The sequence below is a fragment of the Narcine bancroftii genome, chromosome 7, assembly GCF_036971445.1.
Source record: "Narcine bancroftii isolate sNarBan1 chromosome 7, sNarBan1.hap1, whole genome shotgun sequence".
NCBI lineage: Eukaryota > Metazoa > Chordata > Chondrichthyes > Torpediniformes > Narcinidae > Narcine > Narcine bancroftii.
In genome coordinates, this window is record NC_091475.1 from 198,805,176 (window position 1) to 198,823,147 (window position 17,972).

The 17,972-nt window shown below is 47.4% G+C and overlaps 2 protein-coding genes across 2 annotated transcripts in view; one reads left to right on the forward strand and one right to left on the reverse strand.

The window, feature by feature from the left end:
• Positions 1-18: 18 nt before the first annotated feature.
• On the reverse strand, positions 19-4,696 carry LOC138739600 (uncharacterized). The gene is made up of 2 exons (XM_069891957.1): positions 3,894-4,696; positions 19-183 (listed from the first exon to the last, which is right to left on the reverse strand). Exons 1-2 carry the CDS (start codon positions 4,446-4,448, stop codon positions 115-117), a joined length of 624 nt encoding a protein of 207 aa, XP_069748058.1. The 5' UTR covers positions 4,449-4,696; the 3' UTR covers positions 19-114.
• A 9,868-nt stretch (positions 4,697-14,564) lies between these two features.
• Positions 14,565-17,972, forward strand: part of LOC138739601 (uncharacterized) — a 32,810-nt gene continuing 29,402 nt past the window's right edge. Inside the window, exon 1 of the mRNA XM_069891958.1 lies at positions 14,565-14,726. Coding sequence (XP_069748059.1) covers positions 14,663-14,726 — 64 coding nt within the window. The 5' untranslated portion in view covers positions 14,565-14,662. The remainder of the gene's footprint in view (positions 14,727-17,972) is intronic.

The following is a 17,972-nucleotide window of genomic DNA, read 5'->3' on the forward strand; positions in this document are numbered from 1 at the left end:
AAGGACTGTAGCGGTCAGGGGGTCTGACCATCCGGTGTGACCGCCGTGGTGCCGGGATCGGGGTCGCTGGAGTGGTGTCGCCAGCGGGCTTGTCGGGTGCGACTGCTCCGTCGCTCAATTCCCCAGTCGTGTTGTCGGCAGGGTGGCCCGGGTGCGGTTGGTCCTTCTGCTGCGGCACGGGGCCTGGAGAATAAAGAGTTGGGGAAGGTTGGGTTGGGGGGTTTGCTGGTTCTCCCGCGTCCTGAGCTAGGTCCCGCACCGAAACAGTGTCCTCCCGCCCGTCTGGGAACCCAACGTAGGCGTAATGTGGGTTCGCGTGGAGTAGAGTCACCCGGTCGACCAAGGGGTCGTTCTTTGAGTGCCGGACGTGGCGTCGCAAAAGGACGGGGCCAGGGACGGTGAGCCATGCCGGTACAGTGGTTCCTGATTCGGATTTCCTCGGGAAAAGGAACATCCTTTCGTGGGGGGTGGCATTTGTTGCAGTACATAGGAGGGAGCGGATGGAGTGTAAGGCACTACTGAGAACCTCCTGCCAGTGAGAGGTGGGGAGACCTTTAGACCGGAGAGCCAGTGTAACCGCTCTCCATATAGTGGCATTCTCCCTCTCGATCTGGCCATTACCGCGTGGGTTATAGCTCGTGGTCCTGCTTGAAGCAATACCACACTCCAGAAGGTACTGTCGCAGCTCTGCACTCATGAATGAGGAACCCCTATCACTGTGGATGGAATTGGGGTACCCGAAGATGGTGAAAATAGTGTGAAGGGCCTGTATCACTGAGGTGGCAGTGGTGTCTGGGCAGGCCACAGCGAATGGGAAGCGGGAGTACTCGTCGATGGCTGTAAGGATGTAGGTATTACGGTTGGTCGACGGTAGGGGGCCCTTAAAGTCTACGCTAAGACGCTCGAAGGGGCGGGTGGCTTTGATAACGTGGGAGTTATCCGGACGGAAGAAGTGGGGCTTGCATTCAGCGCACACCGCACAGGCTCGGGTCATGGAGCGGATCTCCTCGACTGTGTAGGGTAAGTTGCGCGCCTTGACAAAGTGAGCAAACCTAGTGACCCCTGGATGACAGAGCGCCTCATGGAGTTTCCGTAGTCTGTCCATCTGTATGCTGGCGCACGTCCCCCTGGAGAGCGCGTCAGGCGGGTCGTTGAGCTTACCAGGCCGGTACAGGATGTCGTAGTTAAAGGTGGAGAGTTCGATTCTCCATCTGGCGATTTTGTCGTTTTTTATCTTACCACGCTGGGTGTTGCTGAACATGAAGGAGACTGCACGTTGATCAGTCAACAGTGTAAAGCGCCTCCCAGCGAGGTAATGTCTCCAACGACGCACTGCTTCAACTATGGCCTGCGCTTCCTTCTCGATCGAGGAGTGTCTACTCTCAGGACCCTGGAGGGTTCTGGAGAAGAAGGCTACAGGCCGACCGGCCTGGTTCAAGGTGGCTGCCAGGGCGAAGTCGGATGCATCGCTCTCGACTTGAAACGGGACAGACTCATCGATCGCGTGCAGCGTCGCAGCAGCAATGTCAGATTTGATTCGATCGAAAGCCGCTGTGGCTTCGGTCGAGAGGGGAAAGGAGGTGGTCTTGATAAGAGGACGCGCCTTGTCGGCATAGTGTGGAACCCATTGGGCGTAATACGAGAAAAGGCCCAGGCAACGTTTGAGAGCTTTCTGGGTATGTGGGGGGGGTAAGTCCATTAGGGGACGCATGCGGTCAGGATCTGGCATGACTATCCCCTTCTCCACCACACAACCTAGAATGGCGAGTCGAGTGGTCCGGAAGACACACTTGTCCAAATTGTAAGTCAGGTTCAGCCGACGGGCAGTTTGGAGAAATTTGTCTAGGTTAGCGTCGTGGTCCTGCATGTCGTGGCCGCAGATGGTGATATTGTCCAGATACGGGAAGGTAGCGGTTAGCCCGTTCTGGTCCACCATCCTGTCCATTTCCCGCTGGAAGACCGCGACACCATTAGTGACCCCGAATGGTACCCTGAGAAATTGATATAGCCTCCCATTCGCCTCAAATGCCGTGAATGGTCGGTCCTCACAGCGGATCGGGAGCTGGTGGTAGGCCGAACGTAGGTCAATAGTGGAGAAAATGCGGTATTGGGCGATCTGGTTCACCACATCCGTGATGCGTGGCAGGGGGGTACGCATCCAGGAGTGTGAAGCGGTTAATGGTCTGGCTATAGTCGACCACCATCCGTAGTTTTTTTTCATTCTTGACAACCACCACCTGGGCTCTCCAGGGGCTTGAACTGGGTTCAATGATGCCCTCATCCAGCAATCTACGCACCTCACTCCTGATGAATTTCCTGTTTTCGTAACTATATTGCCGACTTTTGGTGGCCACAGGCTTCCAGCCAGGGGTGAGGTTTGCGAAGAGTGCCGGCGGGGCAATCCGGAGTGTGGAAAGGCCGCAGGACTGGCCCCGGGGCACAGGGGCGGGTTGCTCGGGTGCTTCGGGGGTGGGGCGATGGCAGACCGAGAGGGGGGCATGGGGTCCCCCAAAGTGTAGGGACACCGTTCGGAACTGACACTGAAAGTCTAATCCCAGCAACACTGGGGCGCACAATTGGGGAAGGACGAATAATTTGAAGTGGGTGACCGTTACGCCCTGTACTTCCAGCGTGGCGATGCAATACCCCTTTATCCCAGTCGAGTGCGACCTCGTCGCTAATGAGATCCTCTGGGTAGTGGGGATAATGTCAAGTCCCCAACGGAGGGCCAGATCTGGCTGAATAAAGCTGTCAGTTGACCCAGAGTCAAATAAGCAATTGGTGTAGTGTCCATGCACTTTAATCAGTTCCATTGCTCTGGTGAGGGGATGAGAGCATTGCTGGTTTAATGTTATTGAAGCAGTTGACCGGGGAGTTTTGCGCGATGACGTCACGCAACGGGATGACGTAGTCAACGCTCGAGGAGCAGATTGGAGGACTTCCCGGAAGTGCTGTTGTGGCGGCGTTAGCGGGTGAATAGTAAGTAGTGGGGTTTGTAGTTGTTCGGTCGCGGCGGTCGGGCCCTGGCGGTCGTCGGTGATGGACGCTGGGGTGAGTACCTGGTTGGCCACGGGGGTGGCTGCGGCGGCGGTAGCGTCGGCCCCGGGGGTGTCCGTGGCGGTGGCAGCAGCGGCGGTAGCGTCGGCCCCGGGGGTGTGTGTGGCGGCTGCAGCAGCGGCGGTAGCGTCGGCCCCGCGGGTGGCGGTGGCGGCGGCAGCAGCGGCGGTAGCGTCGGCCCCGGGGGTGTCTGTGGCGGCTGCGGCGGCGGTAGCGTCGGCCCCGGGGGTGTCTGTGGCGGCGGCAGCAGCGGCGGTAGCGTCGGCCCCGGGGGTGGCTGTGGCGGCGGCAGCAGCGGCGGTAGCGTCGGCCCCGCGGGTGGCTGTGGCGGCGGCAGCAGCGGCGGTAGCGTCGGCCCCGGGGGTGACTGTGGCGGCGGCAGCAGCGGCGGTAGCGTCGGCCCCGGGGGTGACTGTGGCGGCGGCAGCAGCGGCGGTAGTGTCGAGTGTCCCGCACGGGGGCGAGAGGCGGGCCATCACCATGGTTGCGAGGGTGGGCTGCCCCTTCCGGGTTCGGCGTCTCTGTGACGTCAGGCGTTGCCGTGCAGGGGAGCCCTCGCTCTCATTGGACGAGAGCTCTGGGGAAGAAGAGTTTGAATGGGATAGTGGCGGTTGGGCTTCACACGAGGCACTGTGTTTGCCGGCGGCCATTTTAGACCTACAGACTGCAGCAAAGTGGCCGTTTTTAAGGCACTTCTGGCACTTGGCTTTTCTTGCTGGGCACTGGGATCTGCTGTGCTTGTTCCTCCCGCAGAAATAACATTTCGGGTTCGCACGGGGCAGGGTAGCAGCAGCCGACAGGCCGTCAGGGGTAGGGTAGAAGGGCACTCTACTCACATCAGAGCGAGGGGTCCAGTCCCTAGAGAGCTCGGTGGACTTTAAGGCTGCATCCTCCATTGTGATTGCAATCCGGGCCACGTCCTCTAGTTTTTCTACCCCTTGTTCGAGCAAACGCAGCCTCACTTCGTTCGATCGGAGCCCAGCCACATAGGCATCCCGGACGAGGTCGCTAGTGATCTCGGCAGCAGTTTTGTCCACACAGTTACAGTCCTTGCCCAACACCTTTACTACTTGTAAATATGCTCTACTGGACTCACCGGGCTGTTGTTTCCTCGACGCAAGCACGAGCCGGGCATGAACTCTGTTCACCGGTTGGTTATACATTTCTTTCAGTACCTTTATGGCTGCGGTGTAAGTGGTCTCATCCTGGATGTTCTCGTAGACTCTCAAGGACACCATAGACAGCAATGCTGTTAGACGCAGGTTATCCTCCTCCACCTCAATGAGCCTTAGGAAGTTTTCAAAGTTCAGCAGCCAGAAGTTAAAGGCTTTGAAGGCTGTAGCTGACCGTGGGTCGATATCAAGTTTTTCTGGCCTAATTAGACGCTCCATCCCTTTCAAAAAAATTTTTCTTTTGCTAATAAAATTGTAGAGCTCGTCGAAAGAACCAAAGACTTGTTGATCCAAACCAAGGCTTTTATTAGCAAAAGACCGGAGCTCTTCACAGGTGGCCGACCAGTCCGGAATGATCCGACCTGGCTAGGGACACAGCCCTTTAAGGCCCAGGTAACAGGTGTGGCTTAGCTCTCAGCCAATTGCTATAAGCACAGTCTAGATACAGTAACTATATACACTACTATATACACTATGTACATTGGTGATAGATATGTACTATCTTAGGAAGAGCAGGTATTTGTTCCTGAACCAGTTCTTCATATTCATCATCTTCCATTTCACAGTCAAGTTCAACTGCCACCTCATCATCTTGCTTTCCACTTTTTGAATAAGATTTGCTTGTGGCAAAACACCGAACCAAGAGACAAGATACCTTTCGAGAACATCGATTTGTTTCCACGTTGTTGGAGACAATTCCGTTCATCAGAGACAGTTTTGGCTGATAAAACAATAAAGCTGGCACCCTTCTTCCAGCTAGGGTTAAGCATAGTTTCCAAGGGTAGTGTTTGTCCAGGGTACGTAGTAAAGGTATCTTCAAGATATTCTTCAGCAACCCCATGGCTAAAGTTGTCAAGGCCACCTACTTCAAGCGAACTCGTTCACCTACTTCTGACAATCAAGGTCCAAAAGCTAAAGTTGTCAAGGCCACCTACTTCATGCGAACTCGTTCACCTACTTCTGACAATCAAGGTCCAAAAGCTAAAGTTGTCAAGGCCACCAACTTCATGCAAACTCGTTCACCTACTTCTGACAATCAAGGTACAAAACCTAAAGTTGTCAAGGCCACCTACTTCATGAGAACTCCTTCACCTACTTCTGACAATCAAGGTCCAAAACCTAAAGTTGTCAAGGCCACCTACTTCATGCGAACTAGTTCACCTACTTCTGACAATCAAGGTCCAAAAGCTAAAGTTGTCAAGGCCACCTACTTCATGCGAACTCGTTCACCTACTTCTGACAATCAAGGTCCAAAACCTAAAGTTGTCAAGGCCTCCTACTTCATGCGAACTAATTCACCTACTTCTGACAATCAAGGTCCAAAAGCTAAAGTTGTCAAGGCCACCAACTTCATGCAAACTCGTTCACCTACTTCTGACAATCAAGGTGCAAAACCTAAAGTTGTCAAGGCCACCTACTTCATGCGAACTCGTTCACCTACTTCTGACAATCAAGGTGCAAAACCTAAAGTTGTCAAGGCCACCTACTTCATGCGAACTAGTTCACCTACTTCTGACAATCAAGGTCCAAAACCTAAAGTTGTCAAGGCCACCAACTTCATGCGAACTAGTTCACCTACTTCTGACAATCAAGGTGCAAAACCTAAAGTTGTCAAGGCCACCTACTTCATGCGAACTCGTTCACCTACTTCTGACAATCAAGGTGCAAAACCTAAAGTTGTCAAGGCCACCTACTTCATGAGAACTCGTTCACCTACTTCTGACAATCAAGGTGCAAAACTTAAAGTTTTCAAGGCCACCTACTTCATGAGAACTCGTTCACCTACTTCTGACAATCAAGGTGCAAAACCTAAAGTTGTCAAGGCCACCTACTTCATGAGAACTTGTTCACCTACTTCTGACAATCAAGGTGCAAAACCTAAAGTTGTCAAGGCCACCTACTTCATGCGAACTAGTTCACCTACTTCTGACAATCAAGGTGCAAAACCTAAAGTTGTCAAGGCCACCTACTTCATGAGAACTTGTTCACCTACTTCTGACAATCAAGGTGCAAAACCTAAAGTTGTCAAGGCCACCTACTTCATGCGAACTAGTTCACCTACTTCTGACAATCAAGGTGCAAAAGCTAAAGTTGTCAAGGCCACCTACTTCATGAGAACTCGTTCACCTACTTCTGACAATCAAGGTGCAAAACCTAAAGTTGTCAAGGCCACCTACTTCATGAGAACTAGTTCACCTACTTCTGACAATCAAGGTCCAAAACCTAAAGTTGTCAAGGCCACCAACTTCATGCGAACTAGTTCACCTACTTCTGACAATCAAGGTGCAAAACCTAAAGTTGTCAAGGCCACCTACTTCATGCGAACTCGTTCACCTACTTCTGACAATCAAGGTGCAAAACCTAAAGTTGTCAAGGCCACCTACTTCATGAGAACTCGTTCACCTACTTCTGACAATCAAGGTGCAAAACCTAAAGTTGTTAAGGCCACCTACTTCATGCGAACTAGTTCACCTACTTCTGACAATCAAGGTCCAAAACCTAAAGTTGTCAAGGCCACCTACTTCATGAGAACTCGTTCACCTACTTCTGACAATCAAGGGGCAAAACCTAAAGTTGTTAAGGCCACCTACTTCATGCGAACTAGTTCACCTACTTCTGACAATCAAGGTCCAAAACCTAAAGTTGTCAAGGCCACCTACTTCATGCGAACTCGTTCACCTACTTCTGACAATCAAGGTGCAAAACCTAAAGTTGTCAAGGCCACCTACTTCATGAGAACTCGTTCACCTACTTCTGACAATCAAGGTGCAAAACCTAAAGTTGTTAAGGCCACCTACTTCATGCGAACTAGTTCACCTACTTCTGACAATCAAGGTCCAAAACCTAAAGTTGTCAAGGCCACCTACTTCATGAGAACTCGTTCACCTACTTCTGACAATCAAGGTCCAAAACCTAAAGTTGTCAAGGCCACCTACTTCATGAGAACTCGTTCACCTACTTCTGACAATCAAGGTCCAAAAGCTAAAGTTGTCAAGGCCACCTACTTCATGAGAACTCGTTCACCTACTTCTGACAATCAAGGTGCAAAACCTAAAGTTGTCAAGGCCACCTACTTCATGCGAACTCGTTCACCTACTTCTGACAATCAAGGTCCAAAACCTAAAGTTGTCAAGGCCACCTACTTCATGCGAACTCGTTCACCTACTTCTGACAATCAAGGTGCAAAACCTAAAGTTGTTAAGGCCACCTACTTCATGCGAACTCGTTCACCTACTTCTGACAATCAAGGTGCAAAACCTAAAGTTGTCAAGGCCACCTACTTCATGAGAACTCGTTCACCTACTTCTGACAATCAAGGTGCAAAACCTAAAGTTGTCAAGGCCACCTACTTCATGAGAACTCGTTCACCTACTTCTGACAATCAAGGTGCAAAACCTAAAGTTGTCAAGGCCACCTACTTCATGCGAACTCGTTCACCTACTTCTGACAATCAAGGTGCAAAACCTAAAGTTGTCAAGGCCACCTACTTCATGAGAACTCGTTCACCTACTTCTGACAATCAAGGTCCAAAACCTAAAGTTGTCAAGGCCACCTACTTCATGCGAACTCGTTCACCTACTTCTGACAATCAAGGTGCAAAACCTAAAGTTGTTAAGGCCACCTACTTCATGCGAACTCGTTCACCTACTTCTGACAATCAAGGTGCAAAACCTAAAGTTGTCAAGGCCACCTACTTCATGAGAACTCGTTCACCTACTTCTGACAATCAAGGTGCAAAACCTAAAGTTGTCAAGGCCACCTACTTCATGAGAACTCGTTCACCTACTTCTGACAATCAAGGTCCAAAACCTAAAGTTGTCAAGGCCACCTACTTCATGCGAACTCGTTCACCTACTTCTGACAATCAAGGTGCAAAACCTAAAGTTGTCAAGGCCACCTACTTCATGCGAACTCGTTCACCTACTTCTGACAATCAAGGTGCAAAACCTAAAGTTGTTAAGGCCACCTACTTCATGCGAACTAGTTCACCTACTTCTGACAATCAAGGTCCAAAATCTAAAGTTGTCACCTACTTCATGAGAACTCGTTCACCTACTTCTGACAATCAAGGTGCAAAACCTAAAGTTGTCAAGGCCACCTACTTCATGCGAACTCATTCACCTACTTCTGACAATCAAGGTGCAAAACCTAAAGTTGTTAAGGCCACCTACTTCATGCGAACTAGTTCACCTACTTCTGACAATCAAGGTCCAAAACCTAAAGTTGTCAAGGCCACCTACTTCATGAGAACTCGTTCACCTACTTCTGACAATCAAGGTCCAAAAGCTAAAGTTGTCAAGGCCACCTACTTCATGCGAACTCTTTCACCTACTTCTGACAATCAAGGTCCAAAACCTAAAGTTGTCAAGGCCACCTACTTCATGAGAACTCGTTCACCTACTTCTGACAATCAAGGTGCAAAACCTAAAGTTGTCAAGGCCACCTACTTCATGAGAACTCGTTCACCTACTTCTGACAATCAAGGTCCAAAACCTAAAGTTGTCAAGGCCACCTACTTCATGCGAACTCGTTCACCTACTTCTGACAATCAAGGTGCAAAACCTAAAGTTGTCAAGGCCACCTACTTCATGCGAACTCGTTCACCTACTTCTGACAATCAAGGTGCAAAACCTAAAGTTGTTAAGGCCACCTACTTCATGCGAACTAGTTCACCTACTTCTGACAATCAAGGTCCAAAATCTAAAGTTGTCACCTACTTCATGAGAACTCGTTCACCTACTTCTGACAATCAAGGTGCAAAACCTAAAGTTGTCAAGGCCACCTACTTCATGCGAACTCATTCACCTACTTCTGACAATCAAGGTGCAAAACCTAAAGTTGTTAAGGCCACCTACTTCATGCGAACTAGTTCACCTACTTCTGACAATCAAGGTCCAAAACCTAAAGTTGTCAAGGCCACCTACTTCATGAGAACTCGTTCACCTACTTCTGACAATCAAGGTCCAAAAGCTAAAGTTGTCAAGGCCACCTACTTCATGCGAACTCTTTCACCTACTTCTGACAATCAAGGTCCAAAACCTAAAGTTGTCAAGGCCACCTACTTCATGAGAACTCGTTCACCTACTTCTGACAATCAAGGTGCAAAACCTAAAGTTGTCACCTACTTCATGAGAACTCGTTCACCTACTTCTGACAATCAAGGTCCAAAACCTAAAGTTGTCAAGGCCACCTACTTCATGAGAACTCGTTCACCTACTTCTGACAATCAAGGTGCAAAACCTAAAGTTGTCACCTACTTCATGCGAACTCGTTCACCTACTTCTGACAATCAAGGTGCAAAACCTAAAGTTGTCACCTACTTCATGCGAACTCGTTCACCTACTTCTGACAATCAAGGTGCAAAACCTAAAGTTGTCACCTACTTCATGAGAACTCGTTCACCTACTTCTGACAATCAAGGTGCAAAACCTAAAGTTGTCACCTACTTCATGAGAACTCGTTCACCTACTTCTGACAATCAAGGTCCAAAACCTAAAGTTGTCACCTACTTCATGAGAACTCGTTCACCTACTTCTGACAATCAAGGTGCAAAACCTAAAGTTGTTAAGGCCACCTACTTCATGCGAACTAGTTCACCTACTTCTGACAATCAAGGTCCAAAACCTAAAGTTGTCACCTACTTCATGCGAACTCGTTCACCTACTTCTGACAATCAAGGTGCAAAACCTAAAGTTGTCACCTACTTCATGCGAACTCGTTCACCTACTTCTGACAATCAAGGTGCAAAACCTAAAGTTGTCACCTACTTCATGAGAACTCGTTCACCTACTTCTGACAATCAAGGTGCAAAACCTAAAGTTGTCACCTACTTCATGCGAACTCGTTCACCTACTTCTGACAATCAAGGTGCAAAACCTAAAGTTGTCAAGGCCACCTACTTCATGAGAACTTGTTCACCTACTTCTGACAATCAAGGTGCAAAACCTAAAGTTGTCAAGGCCACCTACTTCATGCGAACTAGTTCACCTACTTCTGACAATCAAGGTGCAAAAGCTAAAGTTGTCAAGGCCACCTACTTCATGAGAACTCGTTCACCTACTTCTGACAATCAAGGTGCAAAACCTAAAGTTGTCAAGGCCACCTACTTCATGAGAACTCGTTCACCTACTTCTGACAATCAAGGTGCAAAACCTAAAGTTGTTAAGGCCACCTACTTCATGCGAACTAGTTCACCTACTTCTGACAATCAAGGTCCAAAACCTAAAGTTGTCAAGGCCACCTACTTCATGAGAACTCGTTCACCTACTTCTGACAATCAAGGTCCAAAACCTAAAGTTGTCAAGGCCACCTACTTCATGCGAACTCATTCACCTACTTCTGACAATCAAGGTGCAAAACCTAAAGTTGTTAAGGCCACCTACTTCATGCGAACTAGTTCACCTACTTCTGACAATCAAGGTCCAAAATCTAAAGTTGTCAAGGCCACCTACTTCATGCGAACTCGTTCACCTACTTCTGACAATCAAGGTCCAAAACCTAAAGTTGTCAAGGCCACCAACTTCATGCGAACTAGTTCACCTACTTCTGACAATCAAGGTGCAAAACCTAAAGTTGTCAAGGCCACCTACTTCATGCGAACTCGTTCACCTACTTCTGACAATCAAGGTGCAAAACCTAAAGTTGTCAAGGCCACCTACTTCATGAGAACTCGTTCACCTACTTCTGACAATCAAGGTGCAAAACCTAAAGTTGTTAAGGCCACCTACTTCATGCGAACTAGTTCACCTCCTTCTGACAATCAAGGTCCAAAACCTAAAGTTGTCAAGGCCACCTACTTCATGAGAACTCGTTCACCTACTTCTGACAATCAAGGGGCAAAACCTAAAGTTGTTAAGGCCACCTACTTCATGCGAACTAGTTCACCTACTTCTGACAATCAAGGTCCAAAACCTAAAGTTGTCAAGGCCACCTACTTCATGCGAACTCGTTCACCTACTTCTGACAATCAAGGTGCAAAACCTAAAGTTGTCAAGGCCACCTACTTCATGAGAACTCGTTCACCTACTTCTGACAATCAAGGTGCAAAACCTAAAGTTGTTAAGGCCACCTACTTCATGCGAACTAGTTCACCTACTTCTGACAATCAAGGTCCAAAACCTAAAGTTGTCAAGGCCACCTACTTCATGAGAACTCGTTCACCTACTTCTGACAATCAAGGTCCAAAACCTAAAGTTGTCAAGGCCACCTACTTCATGAGAACTCGTTCACCTACTTCTGACAATCAAGGTCCAAAAGCTAAAGTTGTCAAGGCCACCTACTTCATGAGAACTCGTTCACCTACTTCTGACAATCAAGGTGCAAAACCTAAAGTTGTCAAGGCCACCTACTTCATGCGAACTCGTTCACCTACTTCTGACAATCAAGGTCCAAAACCTAAAGTTGTCAAGGCCACCTACTTCATGCGAACTCGTTCACCTACTTCTGACAATCAAGGTGCAAAACCTAAAGTTGTTAAGGCCACCTACTTCATGCGAACTCGTTCACCTACTTCTGACAATCAAGGTGCAAAACCTAAAGTTGTCAAGGCCACCTACTTCATGAGAACTCGTTCACCTACTTCTGACAATCAAGGTGCAAAACCTAAAGTTGTCAAGGCCACCTACTTCATGAGAACTCGTTCACCTACTTCTGACAATCAAGGTGCAAAACCTAAAGTTGTCAAGGCCACCTACTTCATGCGAACTCGTTCACCTACTTCTGACAATCAAGGTGCAAAACCTAAAGTTGTCAAGGCCACCTATTTCATGAGAACTCGTTCACCTACTTCTGACAATCAAGGTCCAAAACCTAAAGTTGTCAAGGCCACCTACTTCATGCGAACTCGTTCACCTACTTCTGACAATCAAGGTGCAAAACCTAAAGTTGTTAAGGCCACCTACTTCATGCGAACTCGTTCACCTACTTCTGACAATCAAGGTGCAAAACCTAAAGTTGTCAAGGCCACCTACTTCATGAGAACTCGTTCACCTACTTCTGACAATCAAGGTGCAAAACCTAAAGTTGTCAAGGCCACCTACTTCATGAGAACTCGTTCACCTACTTCTGACAATCAAGGTCCAAAACCTAAAGTTGTCAAGGCCACCTACTTCATGCGAACTCGTTCACCTACTTCTGACAATCAAGGTGCAAAACCTAAAGTTGTCAAGGCCACCTACTTCATGCGAACTCGTTCACCTACTTCTGACAATCAAGGTGCAAAACCTAAAGTTGTCAAGGCCACCTACTTCATGAGAACTCGTTCACCTACTTCTGACAATCAAGGTCCAAAACCTAAAGTTGTCACCTACTTCATGAGAACTCGTTCACCTACTTCTGACAATCAACGTGCAAAACCTAAAGTTGTCAAGGCCACCTACTTCATGCGAACTCATTCACCTACTTCTGACAATCAAGGTGCAAAACCTAAAGTTGTTAAGGCCACCTACTTCATGCGAACTAGTTCACCTACTTCTGACAATCAAGGTCCAAAACCTAAAGTTGTCAAGGCCACCTACTTCATGAGAACTCGTTCACCTACTTCTGACAATCAAGGTCCAAAAGCTAAAGTTGTCAAGGCCACCTACTTCATGCGAACTCTTTCACCTACTTCTGACAATCAAGGTCCAAAACCTAAAGTTGTCAAGGCCACCTACTTCATGAGAACTCGTTCACCTACTTCTGACAATCAAGGTGCAAAACCTAAAGTTGTCACCTACTTCATGAGAACTCGTTCACCTACTTCTGACAATCAAGGTCCAAAACCTAAAGTTGTCAAGGCCACCTACTTCATGAGAACTCGTTCACCTACTTCTGACAATCAAGGTGCAAAACCTAAAGTTGTCACCTACTTCATGCGAACTCGTTCACCTACTTCTGACAATCAAGGTGCAAAACCTAAAGTTGTCACCTACTTCATGCGAACTCGTTCACCTACTTCTGACAATCAAGGTGCAAAACCTAAAGTTGTCACCTACTTCATGAGAACTCGTTCACCTACTTCTGACAATCAAGGTGCAAAACCTAAAGTTGTCACCTACTTCATGAGAACTCGTTCACCTACTTCTGACAATCAAGGTCCAAAACCTAAAGTTGTCACCTACTTCATGAGAACTCGTTCACCTACTTCTGACAATCAAGGTGCAAAACCTAAAGTTGTTAAGGCCACCTACTTCATGCGAACTAGTTCACCTACTTCTGACAATCAAGGTGCAAAACCTAAAGTTGTCACCTACTTCATGCGAATTCGTTCACCTACTTCTGACAATCAAGGTGCAAAACCTAAAGTTGTCACCTACTTCATGAGAACTCGTTCACCTACTTCTGACAATCAAGGTGCAAAACCTAAAGTTGTCACCTACTTCATGCGAACTCGTTCACCTACTTCTGACAATCAAGGTGCAAAACCTAAAGTTGTCACCTACTTCATGAGAACTCGTTCACCTACTTCTGACAATCAAGGTGCAAAACCTAAAGTTGTCAAGGCCACCTACTTCATGCGAACTCGTTCACCTACTTCTGACAATCAAGGTGCAAAACCTAAAGTTGTCACCTACTTCATGAGAACTCGTTCACCTACTTCTGACAATCAAGGTGCAAAACCTAAAGTTGTCACCTACTTCATGCGAACTCGTTCACCTACTTCTGACAATCAAGGTGCAAAACCTAAAGTTGTCACCTACTTCATGAGAACTCGTTCACCTACTTCTGACAATCAAGGTGCAAAACCTAAAGTTGTCACCTACTTCATGAGAACTCGTTCACCTACTTCTGACAATCAAGGTGCAAAACCTAAAGTTGTCAAGGCCACCTACTTCATGAGAACTCGTTCACCTACTTCTGACAATCAAGGGGCAAAACCTAAAGTTGTTAAGGCCACCTACTTCATGAGAACTCGTTCACCTTGACTAAACAGCTCAGGCCACACTCAGTTTCAAGGAGGTTCTGGACATTAAAATTGAAGCGGATTTGAATGCCAGGCTCTTGATCGTCCTAAATTGCGCCTGAAACCTTCAGAGGAACCATTTCCGCGCCGGATTTAATGCCCTGGCGTTTATTTCAAGATCTTTCGGACGCCGCCTGATCGCCAAAACGCTTCAGCAGTTGCTCCTGGATCGGGGCTGAATTGGGGGGAACGCCAGCGACCCCGCTGATCCGATGCCAATGGGTTTCCCCGCCGGAACCCTTAGACTGGTGCACCCCAGGCGTCCGCGGGCTTAAACGTTCCTCCCCGCGCTGCAGCTATTAAAAAGGTAACTGTAAATCTTCTAATTCGTCGGATATATATTTTTTTTTAAAGCGCGTCCTTGTGTTTCTTTTTAATTAAAAAAAAGAAAAGCATTTCGATCTGTCAACGGCAGCGCGACCCTCGGGTCGGTGCGGCGGTGAATGTGGTCCGGGCTCCCGGCCCGGCCCGGCCCGTTGTCCTGGTAACGATGGCCGCCGTCGGCCGGACCGAGCCGCTCCGACAGCCCTGCTGCTCCTTGCGCCGCTTCCGAGGTAGGTGGGGAGGCCCAGCCCTTGGTTTTGCACCGATGGGGTCCCCGTCCAGGTGGTCCCGAGCAGGGAGCTTCATTAAATAGATTTATTTTGGAATCTATTCCAGCTCATCATCGTCTCCACTTGAAGGACATGGGCAGCAGCGGCAGACCCACTGTGTCGTGCCGACCTATCCAAACCGACTCGACAATCTAACCCTTCCCTACCTCGCACCCGCACTCCTCTGTTTTTCTTCTTCCCTGCATCCATGCGTCGAAGAGTCTCTTAAATACCCCTATTAGTATTCCAGCGTCCACCACCACTCCTGCCATTTCCAGGCACCCACGACGTCTCCCTTCAACTTTCCTCCCCTCGCTGGAGACAAGGTGTCCTCTGGTACTTGCGACTGTCGTCCAGAGCCGAGGGGTGGGGTGGGGTGGGAGGGGGAGGTGGGGGAGAAGGGGGTGGGGGTGGGGAGGAGATGGGGGAGGTGGAGGTGGGGGAGAAGGGGGGAGAAGGGGGGAGGTGGGGGAGAAGGGGGGAGGTGGGGGGAGAAGGGGGGTGGGGGGAGAAGGGGGGTGGGGGGAGAAGGGGGGTGGGGGGAGAAGGGGGGTGGGGGGAGAAGGGGGGTGGGGGGAGAAGGGGGGTGGGGGGAGAAGGGGGGTGGGGGGAGAAGGGGGGTGGGGGGAGAAGGGGGGTGGGGGGAGAAGGGGGGTGGGGGGAGAAGGGGGGTGGGGGGAGAAGGGGGGCGGGGGAGAAGGGCGGGGGAGGTGGGGGAGAAGGGGGGGGAGGATCTCATAATCTTGTAGACCTCTGTTAGGCCACCTCCAATCCTTTTTTGGTCCAAAGAGAAAAGCTCTAGCTCTGTTGACCTTGCCTCAATCCAGGCAACATTTGGGTACATCTCCTCTGCACCCTCTCCATTGCTTCCATGTCTCCACCAAAAACAAAACTTCATCCCTCCTTACCTCATAACTTTTTTTTTTCCTTTCATCCATGTGCCTGTCTAAGAGTCTTTTACCCTTTTTTTTCTTTCATCCATATGCCTGTCTGAGAGTCTTTTAAATGTCCCTATTGTTCCATCTTCCACCACCACTCTTGCAATGCATTCCAGGTACCCACTAATGTCTGTGATTTTTAAAAAAAAAACCTTATCTAAACTTCCTCTCTGAGTGAAAAAAACATCTCCCCTAAACGTTTCTCCCCTCTCTTTTATACAGATGTCCTCTGGTATTCGATTTTCGCACAACTTCTCCAACTCCACTCTGCATGACTCGTCTTTGCTCCCGCCCCTTTTCCTTGGAACCTGCAATCTACTCCCTACCCCTCCCCCTCCCTCACCTGCCTCCCCCATCTGTCCATCAACCTTCACCCTTCCCTGGTCCACCCATCACCCCACTAGCCCCCTTTCGACCCCTTCTGCACTGTCCTTGTAGCTGGTTATTTCTGCACTCTCTCTCTCTCTCTGACAAATGCTGCTCCAGCAGAATTTTTTTGGTGATACGCGAGAGACCACAAATGCTGGAATCTGGGGAAACAAATAATCTGCTGGAGAAACTCAACAGGTTGAGCAGTGTCTGTGGGAGAAAAGAAATTTTTTTTTCCCCCAGAATGAACTACTCATAATAACACCATGTACAAAAAGGGCAAAATCCTTTCACATCCTTATTGTCCTTTTCATACATTACATTTCCTTGGGGTGGCTGATGAATAGCTCGAAGATACCTTTGCTACCTCTGCTGTACATTTATCAGAACACAGAAATGCTGGAGGAAATCAACAGGCCTCGCAGTGTCCATAGGAGGAACAGATGTCTTACTGACGTTTTGAGCCTGAGCTCTTCCTCAAGTTATGAGCAAGAGCGCAGCAACTGAATGGAGTCAAACATGAAAGGTAAAGATGTATGAGGAAAGGCTCAGGCCCAAATGTCGGTAATACATCTTTACCTCCTGTGGACGCTGGTAGATGTGCTGAGTTTCTCCAGCATTTCTGTTGTCTGCGATCACAGTGCCTGTGTTCCGTGTTCTCTTTTGAATATTTTATTTAAAATTTTCCATCCATGTAATTATATCTTGTGCAGAGTCAATACTAAATTAAATTTAAAATTGCCATTTCTTTGAAAGTTATATTTATTAAAGTCTACATACATTTCAATTAACTTGCTTTAACATTACAAAAAGATACTAAATGATTTTCAGTTTTCACCCCCCCGCCATCTCTCGCCATCCCTAACCCCTGCAGATAGAAAAAAAAGTAGAAAGAACACATTTATCGTAATAATTAACCAACGGCATCATTTCACTTTTATCCACATTATTTCTATTTTCTGAAACTAATCCATATTCTATTAATCTTTCATTTACTCTATTCAATGAAATTTCAGGTTTAGTCCTATATACTATAACATTATCTGCAAAAAGACTAATTTTATGAACCCTATATCAAAACCTGTAATTTCCTCATCCCTTCAAATTATTTCAGATAACGGTTCTATTGCCAATACAAATAAGAATGGCGAAAGTGGGCAACCTTGCCTAGAAGACCTTCCTAATCTAATCAGTCCCGACGTTTGACCATTTACTATTACTTTTGCCTTTGGTTCATTATACAATGCTTTTATTCCTCTTATAAATGCCTCAGAAAATCCAAACTTAGATACCTCAAATAGAAAGTCCCATTCTAATCTATCAAATGATTTTTATGCATCTAAAGTAATTTCCATTGCTGGAACTTTCCTTTTTTGAGTCACATTTATCAAGCTTAAAAATCTCACTATATTATCTGCTGCCTTTCTTTTTGTAATAAACCCCATCTGGTCCATATTAATCAATTTTGGAAGTATCTTAACAATTTGGATATAATTTTATAATCTACATTTAACAAAGATATTGGTTTACATGAAGTTGTAATGGATCTTTTCCCTTTTTTGGTATTACTGTTATCAATGCCATCTTAAAGGATTCTGGTACATCATTTATTCCTCTTATTTGATGTAGTATCTCTTTAAAGATTGGTACCAACAATTCCTTAAATTCCTTATAAAATTCTACTGGAGAAACATCTTCTCCTGGCATTTTATTATTTTGCAATGTTTTTAGAACCTTGTATATCTCAGCTTCTGTAAATGAATTAGATAATCCTTCTCTCTCCTCTTCATACCAATTTGGTAATTGAATTTGTTCCAAATATTGCTGTATTTTAATTTCATCTTGTTTTAACTCGAACTTGTATAACTTCTCAGAACATTCTAAAATTTTCACTTTTTCC

Coding starts and splice junctions, on each gene's coding strand:
- LOC138739600 (XM_069891957.1), bottom strand. CDS start 4,448: ATGGAGCGTCTAATTAGGCCAGAAAAACTTGATATCGACCCACGGTCA. Junction 184..3,893: donor ACTGGACCCCTCGCTCTGAT/GTGAGTAGAGTG, acceptor TTTATTCTCCAG/GCCCCGTGCCGCAGCAGAAG.